The 17160-nt window shown below is 43.7% G+C and overlaps 1 protein-coding gene and 1 long non-coding RNA gene across 2 annotated transcripts in view; one reads left to right on the top strand and one right to left on the bottom strand.

The window, feature by feature from the left end:
- Nucleotides 1-2696: 2696 nt before the first annotated feature.
- LOC123862493 (uncharacterized) lies at nucleotides 2697-8988 on the top strand. The gene is made up of 3 exons (XR_006795236.1): nucleotides 2697-2794; nucleotides 3738-3889; nucleotides 8949-8988. It is a non-coding gene; the product is annotated as an uncharacterized LOC123862493 (long non-coding RNA).
- A 611-nt stretch (nucleotides 8989-9599) lies between these two features.
- PPP4R4 (protein phosphatase 4 regulatory subunit 4) overlaps nucleotides 9600-17160 on the bottom strand; it is a 103887-nt gene continuing 96326 nt past the window's right edge. The window contains exons 24-25 of the mRNA XM_045901456.3: nucleotides 13253-13400; nucleotides 9600-10693 (exon numbers count right to left, since the gene is read on the bottom strand). Coding sequence (XP_045757412.1) covers nucleotides 10669-10693; nucleotides 13253-13400 — 173 coding nt within the window. The 3' untranslated portion in view covers nucleotides 9600-10668. The remainder of the gene's footprint in view (nucleotides 10694-13252; nucleotides 13401-17160) is intronic.

The following is a 17160-nucleotide window of genomic DNA, read 5'->3' as shown; positions in this document are numbered from 1 at the left end:
GGGCACTTAAGGCTGGACCAGAAGCCACGTGGTTGGATGGGGACCCTCCGGCCACCCTGGGACGGCTGCCCATGAGGTCGTGAGGCTGCCTCTCTGCTAGGTGAGCTCCCTCGAGATCTTTTGGTAACAAGGCAACCATTCCTTCTCATCACCGCTCCCACCCAGACCCTTGCATGAAGCCCTTGGAATCCTGGGCAGGCTGTCTGTCCATCCCCCTGCCTCCGGCGGGGCCGTGAGTCCTGCTGACATCAGCCCCCCTTCGCCATGCCAGGCACGGGGCTGAGTGCTTGTCACAGACATCCTGTTACTCTCAGGTCTAAGCAGCGTGGGCGCCCAGCGTCTGCCTGCCTTCCTGGCACAGGAGAGAGGCGCCCGGGGCACAGGAGGGGGGCGCTGGTCTCCTAGGCACCAAGTGGAGGCGGAGGTTGGGAAGGCTTTTCTTTGCCACGTCGTGCCACCCACCTACCCAAGCTCTGCCCTTGATCTGATGCACACAGAGCAAACTCATGGTGGTCTCTCACATGTCCTCCTCCATAAAGTCCAAATCTGGGGGCCACGTTACCTCTGACATTCCTTCTGGCCCCAGTGTCACACAACGACGACCATTCCTTAGCGCGTCCGGCCAGGCCTCAAGCTCTTTGCCTGCCCTACCCCAGGCGCTACAGGTATGCGGTGCTCACAGTTCGGCCATGGGAGCCCATTTTATAGATGGGAAAACCTAAGCAGAGTGCGGTTGGGGAGCTAGTCCAGGGGGCACAGCTGGGAAGAAGCCCAAGTGACAGCGGTAGGGACTGAGTGTGACCTGCCGGGGGCAGCGCAGGACTCATGTCCTTACCGGAGGCACAGAGCGTCTGAGCCACACTTCCTGGGGGCCAGGGCTTGCTGTCGTCCAGCTCCTTGCTGGTTCTGGGTGCTGATGAGATATTCATAGGCCAGAGGCTCCGTTCTGGCCATTCCATGAAGCGGGGAAAGCAAGCACGGACAGGCTGAGCTGCATTCCCCAGTGAATACAGTGGGGGGCCCCGGGGTGGCTGACGGAGACCCTCATGCTCTTCCCAATACATTCTGCTGCCTTCCCTTGGAAGGATCCATTCTGAAATCCTGGCAGGCGTTGTAAGAGCCTCGCAGAAAGTCAAGTGCAACACAGTGACTTCTATGGAGCTCTGAAGCCCTCCGTGAACACCATGCCCCACAGCATTGGGCCCGCTGCTTCCTCTCAGGCATCTGGCAAAGCTGAACCCCCGCCCCAGTCTGCAGGAAGGAGCCCCTCCTCCATCGGCTGCAGGACAATGCAGATGGGAAGGCCAAGGCTGAGAAGCCCACCTGCACCCCTCACCTTGACCTTATCGGGGAGCACTTCTCAACCGAGCAGGTGCTACTCCAAAGGAACATTCCAGAAACATGTTGGGGCACTTTGGTTTTCACAAAGATTTGAGGACATGCGACTGGCATAAACCATGAGGGTCAGAGATGCCAGACATACTGCAAGGCATAGGACTGTCCCTCGCAATGAAGTGACCCAGGTCCCACAGGACAGATGTTCCACAGCGAGTCCGTACGCGTGAAGAACCTGTCCAAAAATCATCTGAGCCCAGAGACTCACAGTCCCACAGATGTTTGATTTCATATGAAAACACCAATTTCCCGCAAGATTTTTTTTTTTTTTTAAAGATTTTATTTATTTATTTGAGAGAGAGAATGAGATAGAGACAGAGAGCATGAGAGGGAGGAGGGTCAGAGGGAGAAGCAGACTCCCCGCTGAGTGGGGAGCCCGATGCGGGACTCGATCCCGGGACTCCAGGATCATGACCTGAGCCGAAGGCAGTCGCTTAACCAACTGAGCCACCCAGGCGCCCTCCCGCAAGATTTTCATTCCCACTGAATTTTCTGTGAAGACAATTACTATGTAAATCAGAGGAAGATTTGTATTTTGTGTTGGAGAACTTTACCAAGTATGATTCACATTGCAGAAAACCTTAGGACTGAGATCGATGGGGTAGGTCTTCATCGTCTCTGCCCCCACCCCCAATGGGGTACCCAGCCTTAGATTGGGGATCCAGGGGCCCTCTGTGGGATCCACCATCGCCTTCCTTCACACGAGGTACTCAGCCCCTGGAACAAGTCCATCCCACGAGGCTCTGGATCCTTCCAGAGCAACACCTGGGGTTGAGAGGCGGAAGCTCTCACGATGCACCCAGTCATATTCCAGGTTGGAGAAGCAGCTGGGGACTATGGGAAGCCTGTCTCTCTGTCTTTGCTTTTGCAGAAACACATCCTCCAAGCGGGATGTTAATCATTAACAGTCCCCTGGGGAGCATCCTTGGGAACAGCAAATATTTGCTGCAAACCCTAACCTTCCCTGTCTTTTTTCTGAGTGAAGGACCTTCCCAGGCACCAGGGGGCCACTCACTGGGAAGAGCCAGCCGATTAAAGGAGGCCTTCAAAGGGTCCAACTAGGAGCTATGGGGGAGAGATGTTCTTGTTGGCTCTGGGTGGGTTCCAAGGTGGGGGAGGGGGGCCCTGGGCAGTGCCGAGTCCTCACCCCCAGGCTGGATAGGACAGGAGTGGCTTAGAGGCGTGTTCTAGACACAGGGACCTTCCTTTGCAGGATGGTGGCCAGAGGAAGAGGCTTTCAAGGCTTGAGACTTCATGCCCACAACACTCGCCATGCAAACCACACTCAGGTCCCTGGCTTTCTTCCCAGGGACCCTCCTGCCCAGGGGGCTAGGCTGCCCCTTCCAGGACTGGGGGTGGGACTGCTACTCCAGGCCCAGTCAGGGCTGAGGAATGGCAGGTGAGCAGCTGATTTCTTCCCTCTCAGATTCTATTTAGGTTGATGCATCCTTGGCACGCTTGAGGGCACCCCAGTGCCCGGAGAGGGGAGGGACCCCTGCAGACATTCTGTTCTGTTCAGCAGATGAACCCAGGCTTTCGGGGTTCCATGGGACTGTCCAGGAGGCAGCATGCAGGGATACCCATGTATCCCCGGACAGCCACTCCAGGCCGGAGGAGGAGCTTGCTCCAAGGCAAGACTTAGCCATCGGAAGGGGTGACATCTGCCGGGTGTGACAGGATCATTTCCTGATGACTGTCACCAAGAGGAGTGACTCGGAATTCAGGAGCATCCTGCCACGGGATGATGTCTTCATTTACAAAGTAGTGCTAAACACTGTCACGTACCGAAGGCGCGAGCCCCGTGTAGGTTTGGTACACCGCAGCAGGTCCTTGCCCAGAGCTTACAACATAGGAGTGACCCGCTGAACACAGGCTTGCCATTTAGAATCGGACAGGCGTCCCCAAACACAGATATTTAGGAAGCACGGCAAAAGTATTTCACCGAGTAAGGGGGTGATCCTGAGGCTGTAGGAGGAGTGGGGCCCTGAGTCCTAGAGGCATGGGTTAGCATCAGCAAGGAGCCACGTGCCGAGTCCCAGGGCTGGGTGCTGTTTTATGTCAGGCAGGGACTTGGACACGGCCCCCTGCATCAGGGAGGAGAGGCCTGGGGACTTCTCTCGGGCACATTGTGCTCCAGGTGGCCTGGCTCAGAATGAGGGTCTCTGCCCATGGGAACTGCAGCCTCCCGCCTCCCTAGGGCACTTGGGGGGGCGGGGGAACAGTCCCAGAAGAGAGCGAGGGTGCTGCCAACTGACTGCTAGGAATTGAGTTTGTGACCTTTTTAGTGTTCAGAGTCTATGGCTTTTATCTACATTTCGCCATTCTATGTACTTGTCCTGCAGAAACATGGAAGCTTTCTTCCCAAAGTTCCAGCTAGATCAGAAGTATGAGATGTGTCAACTGTTTAAGCAGATGGGAATCAGAAGAGTCTTCTCACCCCAGGGCTGACCTCTGTGAGCTCTCAGTTACTTCAAGAAACCTGAAAGTACCCAAGGTAAGTCAAGATCCCTCAGAGGGCCCAATCCCTAAGTATCAAATGTGACCAAAACCAACACTTTTGCAAACCATTTAACATCAATAAAATACCATGCTGTCATAGAAAAGTTGTAGTAGAAAATCAGATTTAAAATTCCCCCAAATTTGAAATAGCACTCAAGTTGAATGTTTTAATAATTTGAGCTACTTTATTAAAACATTTCACTCATTGGGGCGCCTGGGTGGCTCAGTCATTAAGGTCTGCCTTCGGCTCGGGTCATGATCCCAGGGTCCTGGGGTCGAGTCCCACATCGGGCTCCCTGCTCTGCGGAAAGCCTGCTTCTCCCTCTCCCTCTCCCCTTTCTTGTGTTCCTGCTCTCGTTATGTCTCTCTCTGTCAAAAAAATAAATGAAAAAATCTTTAAAAAAAAACAAAACATTTCACTCATTTAATTCCTCTTATGTGGACTTCTCCCTCTTCTCTCCCAATGCTCAAGATTTACCCCCAAAATGGAACTGGGTCACAGATTCACTAAAATTGCATGAAATGACACCACTTTTAAGATGAAAGAATCCCCCAGAGGTCTCCTGGCCCAATTTCCCTCCCCTTGTGGAAGTCTCCTCTGGAATATCCCTACAAAACAGGCCCCTCGTTCTTTCTTTCAGTGCTTCCAATGACAGAGAACTCACCAATTCCTTGAAAAGCAGCTCAATCCACAAATGGCTACAATTGTTTTTCTTATATACCCACCCCTCCCTGTAATTCCTCCCTAACCAATGCAGACTCCTTGGCCTTAGTTCTGCCTCTGAAGCTACTAAGAGCAAGGTTAGTCATCTTCCGCATGGAATCCCTCAGCAAATCCACTTTCTCAAGCCAAAGCCCTACTGGTTTGGAGGGGAAGAAGTCATCCGCTGTCCAGAGCAGTCCTGTGCATCCGGGGGAGCTGGTGAGCGTGCCCAACCTCTGGGTACTAATGCTAGCAAGAGCGCCCCATCATTACTACAACCAAGAAGACGTTCCGACATTTCCAAATGGCGGCGACGTCTGAGCTATGAAGTCTGATTCCTGTTTTCCCCATACAGTTGCATTTTCCAAAGCTGACAGAGATTTAAAAAGGCACCCACTGAAGCAGGACCCAGCGGGGTAACCATGGCCTGCCATCCGGCTTTACCAGCTCAGGGAAAGTCAGGCAAATGAACATGACCATCCTGCACACCAGCACCTGAAAGAATTTCTGCTGTAAACACGTCTAAAAATGAAGAAATGTGCTGTTTTACAGTTTAAATTGCAAACCATTAAATATTCTCCCCCGCCCCCCACCATTTACTCTGGAAAATAAATTTTCACTCCACAAAATGAGAGAATTCCCAGGTGTTGGGACACAGATGTTCCTTCCCATGATCTCCTCTTATAAAAATTATGTCGGTACATCACTTGCATCACATGAGGGTTCTGGACAAGAGGGCCTGCCAAACATGATGAGCAGCCTGAGTCCAGGCACCCAGGGTCCAGGGAGACTTCAGGGACCCGAGGCACAGCCTCAGAGCAGTATGAGTGACTGGGGAAGCTTCTACAGAAGAGTAACCAGGCCCCTGCCCCCACTGTGCCTGCAAAAAGAAGGTCAAAGTATTCAGGGGTCCCAGGCAGTGTGGAAACCTTCTGCGGGGCAGGGGGAGGAGCATCAGCTCGCTCGAGAATCAGTAGCACAAAGCCCAAAGTATTTGATTTGCTGCGTGTGTGCGTGCACGGGCTAGGCTGAGTCCCCTGGGTCCACACCCACAATGTGGTCTGGGGTCCCCTGGTACTGTCTCGGGCTCCTAAGGCAGTGCCTGGTACAACCTCAGACCCTTCCTCTCAGCACAGATGAGCCTGTTTCTTTAAATCCCAGGATCGTGGATGGCCCCATGGGTTGGACCATAGGAAAAATGTCAAGGGGCCCAATTAATTCACTCCTCACCACTGCCCCATAAATGGTCTTCCACATTATTTCCTTTTCTAGGTTTTACCCAGAGCAGTAATGGAGGAGGATAAAAAAAAACAAACAACAAAAAACGGAGGCAGTGGTGGGAACCCTGCAGGAAATCATTGCTTATTCCATGCCTCCCATCAACCAAGTGGACCAGACATTTCACTTCATGATGTATAAAGAAACCTCTAGAACGTTTCTATTTCTGGGCAGCGTGGTGACTCCAGCTCTCCTCTGATTTACTCCCATCAACCAAGTGGACCAGACATTTCACTTCATGATGTATAAAGAAACCTCTAGAACGTTTCTATTTCTGGGCAGCGTGGTGACTCCAGCTCTCCTCTGATTTACTCCCATCAACCAAGTGGACCAGACATTTCACTTCATGATGTATAAAGAAACCTCTAGAACGTTTCTATTTCTGGGCAGCGTGGTGACTCCAGCTCTCCTCTGATTTACGACATGCTTAAGTACTTAGTGCTCCAGCCGAGGCTGAGTCTGGTGGCCCGGGGTGCCCGAAGAAGAGTGTCCCCCTTGTCCTCTGCTGGTCTGAGCCATTCTCAGACAAATCCGACTATTAAATCCACACTATTTTAAGGAGAGGTCTGTACCATCTGTCTGGTACTTTTAAGCCTGTTTCTCAGAGCCTTTGTTATTAACTTAAGACTAGCTTGGTAGAATATCTTTACCTTTCTCTGTTACTCACGGATTTGGACTTTAAAAAAACGGTAGATCAGAACCCTATTTCAAGAGGAAGCCTTTGGGAGGAAGACACATTCTTCATGAGTCATGTGCTTCGCTCTCTTAACTTTCCTCTGGAGCAAAGGAAGTGTTTTATTTTAATCTGTTACAGAACCATTTCTTGCTGACTAAAATTAGAAGAAAACAGCTGTAGGCAGTCCTGACCGCGGCCCCAGCCTTGGGGCAGCCCTGGCTTCTCCGTGGTACAGCAGATCCTTTGACAGGCATTAACTGCGCCGCAGATCGAGTTCAATACCTTCATTTCACGCACAAGAAAGAACTGGGGGACACAGACCGGGTCATGGGTCATGAGGACATTCACAGGCCCCAGGCACTTTTGCCTTCAAGGCAAAAATCTCATCTCAGAGAAAGGAGAACGTTTGCCCAAGGTCACCCCACGTGGTGGGGCCTGACCCCGGCCCCCTGGCCCCTTTCACTCTTTCTCCCTTCTACCTAAAACATCGATCTAAATATACAGGCACCATGCATGTCCCTCTGTTACCCACTTCACTTAAAAAGAACATAAGCATGGGCTTTGTCCCAGGGTTAAAAGGGAAATAGCAAATACCTCTGAAATTTTCTTAGTCATTTTCTGTTATAGAGACAAGAAAATATTTCAGGAGCAAATTCAGAGGACCATGGATAGAGCTAGCTAATTGGGAGTGTCAAATATGTTGCCTAAATGCCTAATTGGATTTCTGTTTGCTATCCAATGTTTAAATATACCTAAAGCGAATTTATTAGTCATCTTGATTATGAATATAAATCAGAGTAACGTGAATCATACTTAAGGTAATACTATTAAGTAGCAGTCTAAAGACTGACTTTTCGCCATTCTAAAATCTGCATGTTACTTCATTCCTGAACTCCTTCCATGAGCACTGGCTGACAATGCTAGGACCTAGGACGAGGCAAACATCAAGTACTAAGTCCAATCGACATTCTTAACTGACTTGTTAGTATTCCATCAGTCAAGTGTGTTTGTGGAAAAAGAGTGGAAAGGGAAATAAAAGAGCGTTCTAATCATCCACCTTTAAGAGATGAAATCTAGAAAAGTCTATGAGACCATAATATCCTCTGAAACAAATATGGCCAAACCCAGCTATAAAAAGCTTCATTGTATTGAAGGACTCCTAGACTGTGCAGATCCAACTTGACCCTCCCCTCCCCATGTGCATGGAGAACAAGGACAGCACATAAGATTATATCTAACACATTGCCCTTGGAGGCAGGAAATGGCCATATTCCCTGCTTTAAGAAACTTTTTTTTTATGTTATACGAAAACAATGAATCGTGGATCACTACACCAAAAACTAATGATGTATTGTATGGTGATTAACATAAGAAAATAAAATTAAAAAACAAAACAAAACAAAACATCTGCTTTGGAAACAGTGATATGAAAAAAAAGAAAAAAGTAATCCCCCCACACATGATTGAAGAAGTCCCTAAGACCCCAGGTTTCAGCTTTTCTAAGTGTATCTATGTGTGGTGAAAAAAGGCAGACTAATGAAAAATGTAATAGATCTTACCAAAAAAATTCAAGGTTTCAACTGAGGGGGCGAAGTCTGAACATTGCAACAAGTCTTCACTATATTTAAGTGTCAGGTTTAAAAACTGTTCTCACATAGACACAAACACATACACTCACCCACACTCACACACTGTCACACGCGCTGCAAAAACTGACAACAGATCACTGAGTTGGTCCAATTCATTTTATCTTCACTGCAAAACTCCTACTCAAGCTGAAGAGTCTGGTCGACTTCGGTTTGAGTACCTCACACATGCCCACAGACTGCAGGGCTCATGGAGCCATCCTTCCAGAATAAGACGTCTCAACGCGGCAAGTCAAATAATGGAAATGAGTTTGAATGTGTACGAGGTTCTATCAGCAAGACTCCATATGCTCTTCTTGCTTATTAGTAAAATCCTTTTTGGCCCGATCTCCGTTTCTGCCAGGAAAACGGAGTTCTACAGGGTCTGTTATTTCACTTGTAATGTGAACTGGAGACATTCTAGAACCTGTCCTTAAAAATGCAAGTCTCCATAATTAACAAGAAGATAAAGGAGCCAGCCATTCCTATTTCACTGTGGCGGCAAATGCCACACAACTATTTTAAAGGATCTATCTGGTGAGTTGTTACACGGAGAACTTTTACTGAGAGGATCAATCTTGCTTCTGGTGTAAATTGAGATATACGCGGATATTCGTAACTGTCACCAATTTGTTTTTTACTGTTTTTGTATATCCGTGCTTGGAAGTAAAATCTTAGCAAACAGGTCAACAGTTTTAGAAATCATGCTCTGTGGGGGAAAAAAAAAAGAAAACTCCCGAAAGTAATGTTGATTAATCGTCTTAATTGACAGGAACAAGACGAGACCTGTTCCAATTGAGTAGGAACAAGACCGCGGCTGACTTGCACGTACTCCTGAACTCTATGCGCCCTGGTGACAAAGCACTTTACTCTTCCCTGCGCACACGATGGAAAATAAAGCCCCTAACTCTGCTATTATTATTATTAGTTATTATTGAACAAATAAACTGAAATTCTCCATTTTATTTAAAGCAACAGAGTCAATGCTGAGTATGAAGCAAAGTGCTGGATGTCCCGTTATGCACCGCACACATTCTCTCCTAATCGTGCCCTCAGTTCCATGTGAGTGATGCTGAGTTACATAAAGTCCACAAAGAATACTGAATTCACTGAGCCCATATTGTCCAGTCTCTCAAATCGACCCAGTTTTAACTACTGACCAAATGAGAAGTTCAACAATTTCCTGTCCTTAAATGAAAGATACTAAGAATCACTAAAGATAGCCCAGAAGAGGCCATATGAAAGGCAAAGGGGAAACACCTATCTTGGACCAAGTGTCACGCTGAGTAGCTGTCCCCTGAATAATTTATAGTTGAGGCTGGTGTGCGGCTTGTTCATTACTTAAAAATGAACCGTCTTACTCGTTAACTGTAGAATAAAAGCTGCAGGAAAGTATTTAAAACTTTCTTCACAAACACTGGTATCTCATTAACCTATGTTTTATTTTGAGTAAATTCATTATTCATTATTTCACATTATAAAAAGTAACCACACACGCATATGCATTCACAAATTAGATCATCTTTATCATACATCAATATATTTTAAAAAACAAATATTTTCTAATATCAATATAGTTATATGCTGATTGCATTTTGAAATGGAGAAGCTGACAATAGCTTCATACAGTATATCTCAAGAACTGACATTTTAAAATTAAGAATTGTGTATGTTCCACAGGCAAATTTTTATGGAAATATTAGCATTAGTACAAATAAATGCTGTTGACATAGCTTAGGCATGATAGCTTGGAGTAACAGCTGATTCAAACTAGATTCATCATTTTAAATTAAGGACAAATACAATCTACAATGTAAACAAAGTACTTATAAAATAAATTCTTCTAGGAAATGAAATCATCGATCTATTATTTTTAAGGTAGTTGTAAGCTACAAGTTATCAGAAACCTTGGTAGAATTTTCATTGCCAAATTGAAATTTCAGAATGTCCAGTTACAACACTGTCACCACCATCGTAAGACTGATAAACTGCTGTTCGTACCCTTTTCAGTGTGACTTTTTAATTGGGCTTGGAGATTTGTGAGAAGATGCAATGTCTTTCTTAATCCCCAGGCCCTTCCAAGTGATTAGCTAAAGCACTTTCAGTTGATTTGGACTTCCATATAATTTTTGAGTGCTAAAACTCTAGAACAGTTAAACAGATGGTTTCCTGCACAGATGAATGGAGACTGGTCTCTTCTGCAGCAGGGCTAAAAGCGTATAGCTAAAGTTGTTTTTCATTGCACTTCACTATGACATTGGAATTCTGTAACCACATTATTACTCAAGAAATACATAATATACCTCCTAGGGAATCTAATTTCAAATATGGAAAGTTTATCAACATCAGCTGCCATTATGTGTCTCTTTTCCATTCATTAACCAAAAAAAAAGAAAAAGAAAAAAAAAGCCCAGCCATTTGCTTTAGCTTTTGTCCATCAATCACATTATCTCCAGTTGTCTTTGTTTTGCTTCCTTCATCAAGCAGATGATTTAAGGGTTGGATTTTCTCGATTTTCTTTGTCAAGAAAGAAAGGAGGGAGGGAGGGAAGGAGGGACAAGGAGGGAAAAAGAGAAAAGAAAAAGAAAGAACAAAACATGAAAAATTTTATCCATTCAATGCTTACAAAGTAAATAAGAAACACAATCTACTTTAAATAAACCGACTATATGAGGATTCTGATTAAGTGAAAAAGAAATCACACATTAAGGATGACTTGGAACTCTTTAATTACCCAATCCTACATACATCTAACATAACATTCAATTCAATTCATATAACTTTTCCCACTTTTTTGTGTGTAACAACAACAGAAATGAACACAGGCCCAAATACATCAATATTTGATGCCTTCCCGTACCTCCTTTAAGACACTTGTTTGTACTCCTAAATACCAGACGGCTCATCTCTAGGACACTGAAAAGCTAGAGAATGTGTTGCATGGAATTTTTTGGAGAAGCATCACTGAGATAATACTTTCTGAAATCACTTCATAAGCTTATTTTACAGAAAACGGAGAGATTTTCATTTGGATATGACACATCGCTGAATCTTGCATAATACTTCACAGAAACTAGACCAACGTAGATATCAATCAGCTATTCCAGCCATGTGGCTGTACGCTTTCATGAGAAAGTCCAGGCTACAACTACATCAGATGGAAATAGTTATGGACTCGATATCCAGTCTCCTGTTAAAAAAAAGCAGCTGTAATACCAACATCCCTCTTCCTTCACAATATTCAGAAAAGAAGAAACAAATGATGTGATTTTTTAGAGTGTTTCTAGATTCATTTTTTTAACCCTCAATTATATGTAACTGATTATATAATTCTATGGATATAATTTTATGTTATCTATAAAGGATATATATTGAGCAAGAGAAAATTCAGTCTGTAAAAAGGAAAAACGTGCTCAGGAAAGAAAGAACAGATGAAGACAGTAATCTGAAATAAAGGAGAACTGGTCAAAACATTAGGTTTCAGCCATCTTTACTTTACAAAATGCCTATGACACACAGAAAAATAAGTTGAGAAGAGAATGAACTACATTCCGATGTTATTAAATATGTTCTTCAGTAGAAGAATTCCAGGGCAAGCCTTTGAGAGGAAGAGGCCTAGGGGTGACAGACAGGAAGGCCCCTTGAGGGATGAATCCACCCTGTCATCACACATATGGGCACAATGAGGCCCAGACGCCAAACAGACAATACACAGTGTTTTGCCGCCTGCTGTTGCCACAAGAGCACAAGGCTCCAGTTCCAAGCTCTCTATAGACCTTTACCCCATCCTGTCCTCGATCCTCAGGACTTCGAAACAGAACTTCAAAGTATAGTCATTTGAACAATCATTGTAAGGTCAAAGAACATTCTCTGCAAATAAAAGTATTAATGCGACTAATCTGTAATATCAATATTACATTTTGTATTTGCTATTGCCTTTTGCTATTACATTGTCCTACTCTCTCCTTGAGCTCCATTCAATAAATTTTTTCTCAGTTTTAAATGAATTTGGAATACATCTGTATTTATATACACCAATGGCCAATTAAAATTTAGAAGAAATTATGATATAGAGTTCAGTTCCTAAAGGGGACTAAAGCATGCAGTTTCTGCAAAAAAAAGATGCATTCAAGAAACTTCATGAGAAAATACTCATGAATTCAGTGAAATATATTTGAAAGAAAACCTGAGTCCTGTTTAAACTCCATTCTAATCAGAAGGTTCCGATATCCTATATGAAAGCATAAACCTGTCACTATGGTTTGGGCATCCTGGCTGATCAGTCCCACCTTGATATGATCTCTCACCATGGAGATTTTTAGAGTTTACCCTGTTACATGTTCCAACCACAAGTACCAAAGGCTTCAACAATTCAAACAGGATATAAATAGTGCACAAAAAGGAACCACGGGGGAAAAGAAGAAGAGAGGCCCTTTATAACCACAATGCGAAAGCACAAGTATGGTCTGTAGAAACCTCCAGTTTGCTGGGCCCACAACCCCAGATTATGGGCTGCAGTAATATTCCTTCAGGGGCCTTAGCTGTACCCATCTTTCGAGGCACTGGGTGACTACATACTGTGGTCCGTGAGCTGGGTGTTTAAAAGGGATACAATTATATCCAGTGTCTTCTCACAGATAAATGCCCTGAATGCAAACACTTCACAGGAAAATAAATGGATCTCGGGTTTTAATAGGAGCCATTTAAAGTTCCTTATTAGAGGCGCCTGGGTGGCTCAGTCATTAAGCGTCTGCCTTCGGCTCAGGTCATGATCCCGGGGTCCTGGGATCGAGCCCCGCATCGGGCTCCCTGCTCCGCGGGAAGCCTGCTTCTCCCTCTCCCACTCCCCCTGCTTGTGTTCCCTCTCTCACTGTCTCTGTCAAATAAATAAAATCTTAAAAAAAAAAAAAAAAAAGTAGCTGACATAACAGAGGCGCAGGTAAAAATAATTCCTTTTAACTTCTACCTTTTCTTCATTACGGACATTGTCTCTCCTTTGGAAAGAATTTAAGTGGGAAGGAGAGTGCCTCGGAGAAGAGTAGAATGATCCAGCCGGCACAGCACTGGATTACTTACAAGGGAGCCTTTCGTGGTTGCGCGTCTTTGCTTCCACTGCTCTTTGGATCAGCTGAGTTACCTGCCCCACGGGAGGTGCTCGGTAGGGAAGGACTGGGAGAAAAGGAAGTCGGAATGCTACTGCCACTGCGAGCGCGGAATGAGTCATCTGGAAGGAATTCAAGTACAGTCAGACATACTGAATGTGCTAAGAAAGATGGTAACCTAAGAGAAGAAAGGTTAATGATAGCTGACCTTTTTCTTTTAAAATCCATTTTATTAAGGTAGAGTTTATGTACAATAAAGTGCACAAATTTAAAGTCTGACGTATGTATACACCCATGAAGCCATCACCACCACCAAGAGTGAACACACCCACCCCTCCCTCCTGCACCCTGGTGCCCCTCCCCCACACCCCAGGCAATCTACCTCGGGTCACTAAAAATTAGTTCAAATTTTCTACAGTTTTATGTGAATGGAATCATACAGTCTGTCTGTCTTCTTTCACTCAGCATTATTTTGAGATGCATCCTTGTTGTTGTGTGTATCAATACTTCATTCCCCTTCATTGCTGACGACTGATGTGCCATTGTATGGATATGCCAAAATTTGTTTAGCCATTCTCCTGTTGAATGGCATTTGGATTGTTTCCAGTTTTTGACGATTACAAAGAAAGCTGCTATGAACAATTGTGTACAAGTCTGTGTATGGATATGTGTTTTCATTTCTTATAAATAAAAGCCTAGGAGTGAAATTGCTGGATCACATAGTAGGTGTATATTTAGCTTCATAAGAAACTGCCAAAAATTCGACCTCAGCCGCAGCAACTTCTTCCTAGACACATTGGCAAAGGCAAGGGAAGCAAAGGCAAAAATGAACTACTGGGACTTCATCAAGATAAAAAGCTTTTGCACAGCAAAGGAAACAGTCAACAAAACTAAAAGACAACTGACAGAATGGGAGAAGATATTTGCAAATGACATATCAGATAAAGGGCTAGTATCCGAAATCTATGAAGAACTTATCAAACTCAACACCCAAAGAACAAATAATCCAGTCAAGAAATGAGGAGAAGACATGAACAGATTTCTGCAAAGAAGACATCCAAACAAACACATGAAAAAGTGCTCAACATCACTCGGCATCAGGGAAATACAAGTCAAAACTTCAATGAGACACCACCTTATACCAGTCAGAAAGGCTAAAATTAACAAATCAGGAAATGACAGATGTTGAAGAGGATGCGGAGAAAGGGGAACCCTCCTACACTGTTGGTGGGAATGCAAGCTGGTGCAGCCACTCTGGAAAACAGTATGGAGGTTCCTCAGAAAGTCAAAAATAGAGCTACCCTATGACCCAGCAATTACACTACTGGGTATTTACCCCAAAGATACAAATGTAGGGATCCGAAGGGGCATGTGCACCCCAATGTTTATAGCAGCAATGTCCATAACAGCCAAACTATGGAAAGAGCCTAGATATCCATCAACAGATGAATGGATAAAGAAGATGTGGTATATACATACACAATGGAATATTATGCCGGCATCAAAAAAAAAAATGAAATCTTGCCATTTGCAATGACGTGGATGGAACTAGAGGGTATTATGCCAAGCGAAATAAATCAATCAGAGAAAGACAATTATCATATGATCTCACTGATATGAGGAATTTGAGAAACAAGACAGAGGATCATAGGGGAAGGGAGGGAAAAATAAAACAAGACGAAACCAGAGAGGGAGACAAACCATAAGAGACTCTTAATCTCAGGAAACAAACTGAGGGTCGCTGGAGTGGAGGGTGGGGGGTGGGAGGGATGGGGTGGCTGGGTGATGGACATTGGGGAGGGTATGTGCTATGGTAAGTGCTGTGAATTGTGTAAGACTGATGAATCACAGACCCATATCCCTGAAACAAATAATAATATGTTAAAAAAAAAAAGAAAAAAACTGCCAAACTGTTTCCAAAGTGGTTGTACCATTTTGCATTTCCATGAGCAATGAATAAGCATTCTGGAGAGTTGCTCTATATCCTTGCACACGCACTTGACAGTGCTGACCAATTAGTTCTAAAGATTTCTTTTGTTTATCCTGAATATAAGTCCTTTGTCAGGTATATGTAATATGATTATTTTCTTACAATCTGTGTCCTGCCTTTTATTTTGTTCATGCTCTATTTCAAAGAGCAGTCTTAAATTCTGATAAAGTCCAGTATGTTAACTTTTTCTTTTATGGTTTGGGGAAATCTTTGTCTATTCCCAAATCACAAAGACTTCCTTCTGTAATATTTTCTTCAGAAATGTCATAGTTTTAGCTTTTATGTCTAGGTTTATCATGCATTTTGAGATAATTTTGTGTGTAGTGTGAGATAAGGATTGAGGGTCACTTTGCTTTGTTTTTGTTTTTTTAAAATTTAGATATCCAAGGAACACATAGTGATTTGAGGGGCACATGCACCCCAATGTTTATAGCAGCCATGTCCACAATAGCCAAAATATGGAAAGAGCTCAGATGAATGGATCAAGAAGATGTGGTATAACTATACAATGGAATATCAGCCATCAGAAAGAATGAAATCTTTGCAATGACGTGGATGGAACTAGAGGGTATCATGCAGCATCATTTTTTGAAAATACTATCCCATTACCACTGATTTATCCTGGAGTCTTTGTGGAAACTCAACTGCCTATGTATGTCAGTGTAGACACTCCCATCTTGACTACTGAAGCTTTCTAGCAAGTGTTGAGATCAGGCAGTTTAAGCTCTCTAAATTTGGTTTTCTTTTTCAAAATGGTTTTGGCTATCCACAGTTCTGTGCATTTCAATTTAGATTTTAGAATCAGCTTATCCATTTCTACAAAAAGCCTACTGGAATTTTGATGAGGATTGCATTAAATCTCTGGCTTAATTTAAAAGGAACTGACATCATAACCATGTTAGGTTTTTCCATTCAAAAACATAGTATCTCTCTCCATTTATTTAGGTCTTCTTTAATTTCATTCAGCAATGTTTTGAATTTTTTAGTGTACACAGAATACACATTTTGTTAAATTTATCCCTGAAGACTTAATGTTTTTGAAGTTACTATAAAAGTTATTTTTTAAAATAGACTTTATTTTGTAAAAGTTTAGATTTACAGAAAAATTGAGAAGATAATACAGAGAATTTTCATCCACCCCTTTAACTCGGTTTCCTCTCCTAACACTTCACTCTAGTATGCTACACTTGTTATAGGGAATGAGCCAGTTAATGAGACATTATTATTATTATTATTATTATTATTAACTAAAATTCATAGTGCGCTCAGATTTCCTTAGTTTTTGCCTAATGTCTGCTTCTGTCTCAGGATCCATCCAGTATACAACATTACCTTCACTTGTCGGCTCTCCTGAGCCTTTCTTTGTTTTTGGTGACCTTACCAGTTTTGAGAGGTACTGGCCAAACGTTTTGCAGGATGCCCTTCTATTAGAATTTAGTGGATGCTCTTCTTAAGGTTGTAGGTTTGAAGAAGGGTGACAAAGGTAAAGTGCCATTTTTATCACACCATACCAAAGGTACAAACTATGATATATTTTATCATGTTTCATGTATTTTATCCTACTATTTCATGACGGGTCACTAGAAATGGGATTGCTTGACTCAAAGACTACTTTTTAAAACTAGGATTCTTGATGAACTTTACCAAACTGTTTTCCAAAAGGGTTCCATGCATTTTCATACCCACTAATGGATACATTGCCGTTCGTTTCCCTGAATCCTTACTAGCATTCCCTTCGTATTTCCCCCAGTCTGTTGTACCCACATAGCCTTGGATGAATTGAAGACAGGCAAAAGTCACCAATTACCGATGGGTTCATATTAAGTAACAAATACTCAATTTGACCTTCCAAGCGATAACTCTGACCTTTCATTTCAGCTTTATTTACCCCA

Source organism: Mirounga angustirostris, unplaced genomic scaffold (genome assembly GCF_029215605.1).
Source record: "Mirounga angustirostris isolate CCGP_5_RB_7025 unplaced genomic scaffold, mMirAng1.0.hap1 SCAF_9, whole genome shotgun sequence".
NCBI classification, from domain to species: Eukaryota; Metazoa; Chordata; class Mammalia; order Carnivora; family Phocidae; genus Mirounga; species Mirounga angustirostris.
Note: the sequence above shows the minus strand (reverse complement) of the source record. Positions and strands in the feature narration are given on the sequence as shown.